General features: G+C 36.4%; 1 protein-coding gene across 1 annotated transcript in view; it reads left to right on the top strand.

The window, feature by feature from the left end:
• Positions 1-1,520: 1,520 nt before the first annotated feature.
• klhl10 (kelch-like protein 10) overlaps positions 1,521-6,000 on the top strand; it is a 52,553-nt gene continuing 48,073 nt past the window's right edge. The window contains exon 1 of the mRNA XM_081758854.1: positions 1,521-1,867. Within this exon, the coding sequence (XP_081614980.1) occupies positions 1,674-1,867 (194 nt within the window). The 5' untranslated portion in view covers positions 1,521-1,673. The remainder of the gene's footprint in view (positions 1,868-6,000) is intronic.

The raw sequence follows: 6,000 nt of genomic DNA, 5'->3' as shown, positions 1-6,000 counted from the left end.
CCTTCCTCTGTGGTTCCTCTTTTATAGGCCTTCTTCAGGTGGATCGTCCTCTTTCGGTTCTCATCTTGTTGATATTCGTATCTTCCTGTTCAGTGAATCTGTGTTTGTTTGTAAACGTTAGTATGTGTCGTCCATAAACATGTGCTCATGTTATGATGTGGGGATCTTTACAATATATATATATATATATATATATATATATATATATATATATATATATATATATATATATATACCATTCATTGACTATAGTTTAGCAACCTTTGAGCACTAAAGCTATATAAGAGGGCCTTAATGCTTAAAATAAATTTGTGTGCAAGGCACCCCACATGATACATTGACATCCCTTAGATGTCCACTGCACTGGAAGTTCCGTGGAAATCCTATGAAAATCCAAATGCTCGCTTATGTTTCGAAAGTGGGATTTCCTATGGAATTCTTATGGGAACATTTTCATACTCCTTGACGGATACTTGCACGATGAATTTTCGACATTCAATATTGTCCTCTGACAGGGATATCCCATTGATTTCTAAGGGAAATTCTAATTATCCTTAGTTCCTAGTGCAAGTCCATAAAAGTCCTTGGACTTACGGGACGTTCAGAAGACGTCTCTTTCACATTTTTGGATATATAGGATAGTATTTCACTGAAGTTTGAATCCAGAATTATACACGCACATAAACCTTTATAGATTAGATAGAGGCACGATGAGTAAGTGGTAGAGCGCTTACCTCTGGTGCATGGAAACCCTGGTTCGATCCTCTTCTAAGTAAGTTTCTGGTGTCTGTGGGTTTCCTCGGGGTACTCCCACTTTCTCATTCCACCAATTCTTCCATCATCATTCACTTGCTTTAATCATCGTTTCCCTTAGTCTAAAGAGCATATTAGCGGGACGTTAAACTGAAATATTTCATTTCATTTATTTAATTTTATAGATTAGATAATATGCCCAGGTTTTAGTTATGGCGGTGATCTTTTCCATTTCATGTCATTATGTTCAATAAATGACAATGCATAATATATTCGTATTTGCTGATATAAAAGAGCCCCAACATATCAAAATTTATGTCATTACACCTTCAACGGTTCAGAGAAGCATACAATAATAGCGAAAAATGTTTCAACGCCTTTTCCTACTCGTAAATCTGAACTTGTCCACAGCCTAGAATTTGAGGATATCCTCTGCGCAAAATACCTATGATGGCAGAATACCTATGATGATGATGATGATGATGATGATGATTTGTGCAAAATCTCTAATTTTTAGGCTAATTGTTTCTGGACATCTAATGAGTGGGTTTACTCTTTTCTTGATATATAATAAGGACCATTCCGAATTGTTGATGATTTTTTTTATCTTGCCTAAACCTGTTAGAACTAAATAAATTAAAAGCTAAACCATAAGCTATTACTGTACAGTTTTTTAAAATCATTTATCAATATAAAATGTTTAATTTATACATTTTCACGCCATTTAATAAGTGCTATTTTCATTGTTAATGGTGGTCATGGAAGCATCTATGGAAACCGTTTTCGTCGCATATAAGTGTAAATTATGCCGTCACGGGGAGGAAAGAAACTTCAACTGATTATTGGCCCTCAAGAAACATAATTCGCAAAAAGAAGAGGATCCACTCTGGTGGAGACTCCACCGAGGGTTATTCCCAGAGATGGAAGTGAATCTGGTCTCGAACGGTACAGTTCCAGTGCCCGTTCCAGGAAGATGTATGAGTATTCAGGCTATGCAATCATTGTTTGAACTTCGAGAAAATAATTTATTATGTGATGCGATTATTCGGCTAGAAGACGGTGGTATATTTCCGGTGCACAGAGCAATTTTGTCCGCTAGCAGTTCTTATTTCAGGTTAGTTTTTGGAAGTGTTTTCTTTGATGAATTAATCAAGTTCTTGTGTTGTAAGAGTATTAAACCTTATTCTATAAACGAATGAACTAAAAGTAAACAAGAAGAAACCTTATTTATTAACGTATTTCAGTGAGGTAATTTTAGAGTGAAACAAAAATAAAATACAGTAAGGAAATTGATCAGATTCTGTAAATAACAAGTGAGTTCCATTACGCATTGTGAAACCATTTTAGGCTTGCAAACTATGGGGTTTCAATATAAGAAACACGAAGTAGTAGGTCTATCATTTATGCACTGAGAAAACTCCGTTATCCGGACAGCGGTATATTGTACAAATATATGGAATCCATAAAATTACTACAGAAATCTGTACTGAGCATACGTTATCCATATGCTACATACGTACTGTCTTTTTTTCCGCAGATGTTACATCATGCCGCTACAGGATGTTTGACATACAACAGTCTTCTGTATATTACATGCATATTCATATGTTACATACGTAAGCTATATGTTACATGAGTCCAATTGAAGTGAGATCCTGACCACCTATATACATTTTTGTTTCATATGGAAAGTACGTATAGATGGAGCTCTTATACGGAAAGTATTATAAAACATACGTTTTCAGTATCACTTAACGTACGTTTTCTACAGGGTGTTATCTATAGTCATACGTTAAGTCCAAAAACTGCAAGATTTAAGCATGTTACCTATGTTGTTACGTGCGCCATATACTTTATTTTTTATCTGTGTGGTTGCAATAGAAGGATATAGTTGGGGATGACGCTGTGTCCATATGAAAAGTAAGCTTAGTTTCCCTATCCTTTAACGTTTTAAAAGTATGGAATTGAATATTGGGACCGGAGGGAGCAGGAAATTTCTAACAATTCTGTTCGTTGCTGGTTCCTTGGATTTGGAACTCAGCGTTCCTTTTAGCACAGACGCTATATGAGACTTGAAACAATAACTTAACGGGGAATCCAAGCCACGTCAGCTCCCACCGGTAATTGAACTCGGATCTACCGCAACTATACCACTTCCTTTTAGCAGATAGATGATAGTGAAAATAGAGTCTATTCTTTGACACCGAATTCATATAAAGTACCTAATTCTCTCTGTTTGTTATTATTTATTGTGTCCAGCGTTCGGTTCGAATGGGCGGCTAAAGGTTTAAATGGACCTCATTCTTAACATTTTGAGTTCATATAAATACCCATTATTTACTATCTCTTATCGTTTTTGCTCTATGTAGGTCAATATCAATAATAATACCAGAAATGGTAGGGGGTTACTGAATCATATATTTAGAAAAACTTACTAACCTATTTTTTAATTTTTTTTCTTTAATACCTGTCTACAGACGGACGGATTTAGAATAGACATATCCATCATATAAGATTTCCGACAGTTATTTATATCATAGTTTGGAAGTCAGATGGTGAGCGCGGTAGCTCAGTGGTAGAGTGAAAGGTCTCTGGCTCGATGCAAGGCCATGTGAATTTGTGGAGGACATCACCATGTCTGTGGGTTTTCTCGGGGCTTTCATATTATCATTTCAACAATACAATATTCATATTCATATCATTATAATATTCATACCCTTTGATTAATCGCATATCTCCTTTAGCCTAAAGGATACAACTATGGGACGTGAAACTACAAACTTTATTTCATTTTTCGGAAGTTGGAGTATCTTCCAGAATATACCTGACAAAAATCTGTAAAGGAACCTCAGACGCCTCAGAAGAAGCCTATGATAGTCCTACCTCTTGATTAGGAATCATTAACGCTATCTGTTCTTCCACCCTATACAGTTAAAATTGTTATTTTTTTATTCGTCCTATGTTTGAATGTCCTACATGTGTTTCCCTCTGCAATTTTATCTCTTTATCTTTTTCCGGGATATGGACAAAATCTCGCGGCCGAAACATCGCCGCCCAAAATCTCTCGTGGCCAGAACCTCGCCGCCCAAAACCTCGCGGGACAAAATCTCGTCGGGTCAAAACCTTGCCTGGCCAAAATTTCGCCGTCCGAAACCTCGCGGGCCAAAACATCGCGTGGCCGAAACCTCGCTGCCCAAAACCTCGAGTGGCCAAAACCTCGCCAGTTCAAAACTTTGCCGTTCAAAAACCTCGCGGACCAAAATCTCCCTTGGCCAAAATCTTGCGAAATGAGACCTTTCCTTAAAATTTTCCCAGTGAGTTTCTTAATATGCAATTCCATATTACAAATAATAATAATAATAATAATAATAATAATAATAATAATAATAATAATAATAATAATAATAATAATAATAATAATAATGACAAAAAGAAGAAGAAGAAGATACAAAATATCTTGTTCGTGGACTTTCTCGGGGTATTCCCGTTTCCTCCCACTTTCTTCAGTTCATCACTTCCTTCCTATTGATCATCTACGTCTCCTTTAACCTACAAGGCATAATCGAGGGACGTAAAAACTCATATCTTATTTCACACTTTCATAAATATTATTCGATTTTGTTAGAACTTCCTAGTCATCGTCAAAGTGAAATAAAAACCTTCCCAGGCTCTAACCTGATTTGTGTGGCAAATTAGATCGAGATTGATCTCGTGGTTCAAGAGTTATTAAGTTTTATTTATTTTTATATATCTCCCCCTACTCTTCGTTGTGCCATCAAAGAGAAATTATAAAATATATCCCAGGCCCGAATCTCATCTATGTTGAACATTTTATCGAGATCGGTCAGGGGGTCAAGAGGTATGATGTCATAAACAAAGCCATTTTCATATTTATGTAGGATAGATTTTCAAAGCATGCGTTAGAATTATTTTCTTGCCATTATTTTCATGCACTTATGTGTTATTATAAAATATGTACATATAGCAATATATAGAGCATTCTACATCGAAGAAATCGTCCTTACGACGTTTTATACTGATGACATTTCTTCACAGGCGAGATTACGTCCTGCGTAGTTTAGACCAGGCGAGATTCTGTGTTTCGAAATCAGGACCGCGAGGTTTTGGCAAGGCGAGATTTTGGGACGTGATGTTTTGAACAGGCGAGGTTTTAGCCCGGTTAGATTTTAGCCCGCGAGGTTTTGGCCCGGCGAGGTTTTGACCAGGGAGGTTATCGGGCAGGCGAGAGTTTGGGCCACGAGGTTTCGGACGGCGAGGTTTTGGCCAGGCGACGTTTTGGTCCGCGGGGTTGTCGCCGCGAGGTTTTGTACCCAAACCCTTTTTCCGCTTTGCAAACATCAAAAGATTTGAAATATTTAAATACAGAATGAAACCAAATAATGTAATATAAACATACTGTATCTTTGGCGCTACACAAAAGTCATTAAATTACGAAATTTATCTCCTTGTTCTGTTAGTTTAATAAAAAATATCACTTTTAATATTTTTCAGTCATATGTTTATGTAAAGAATCTGAAACGAAATTGATGTTTCATACTATAGTGTAGAATATTGTATTCCTGCAGCAGTAGTGTCACTCCAGGTTTTCACTGGGGGGACAGAGGGGAAGGCTCACCACTGATACAAATAGTTTTATGTTTTTCATTAATATATTTCTATTTTATTAATTACATGTACTTATATATATCAAACGCAAGGGGTGCAATGTCCCTGCCAAATATTCCTAAATAACTTGCCTTCCACTGTTACGTATTGCATATCGCTGGAAAAGCTATTCTATCATCTTTCAAATGTGCTATGTCTCATCTGTGTAGAGTACCTATAGAGTGACCAATAAACAACATAAGGTCAAAATGGTTCACAGCCTGTAACTCTCAAACCGTTGAGAATTGGACCCATGTTCGTATTAACTATTTTGCTTAGAATCCCTCATACTACCATTTCCCAAAGTATTGCCTTTAGCCCCTAAAACACCCTGTATAACTATGTAGTTAATATGTCTTCCTCTGCTTGGCAAGAATTCTTATTCATTTTTTTTTTCTTGCTACATACATTTTGATTATGTATTAAGGTGAAAAATCCTAGAAAAAATAACATTGTACTATTTTAAAAAGTATACTTATGCAAGTAGAAAATGTTCCAAACCTGTTCATAAATTTGAATATATAATCACGGGTGTCTCTGGTGGTGGGACGAGAGGTACGTGTCCCCCCCCCAATATTTTGA

Source organism: Thermobia domestica, chromosome 5 (assembly GCF_964235325.1).
Source record: "Thermobia domestica chromosome 5, izTheDome1.hap1.1, whole genome shotgun sequence".
NCBI classification, from domain to species: domain Eukaryota; kingdom Metazoa; phylum Arthropoda; class Insecta; order Zygentoma; family Lepismatidae; genus Thermobia; species Thermobia domestica.
This window is presented reverse-complemented; position numbering and strand designations above follow the sequence as displayed.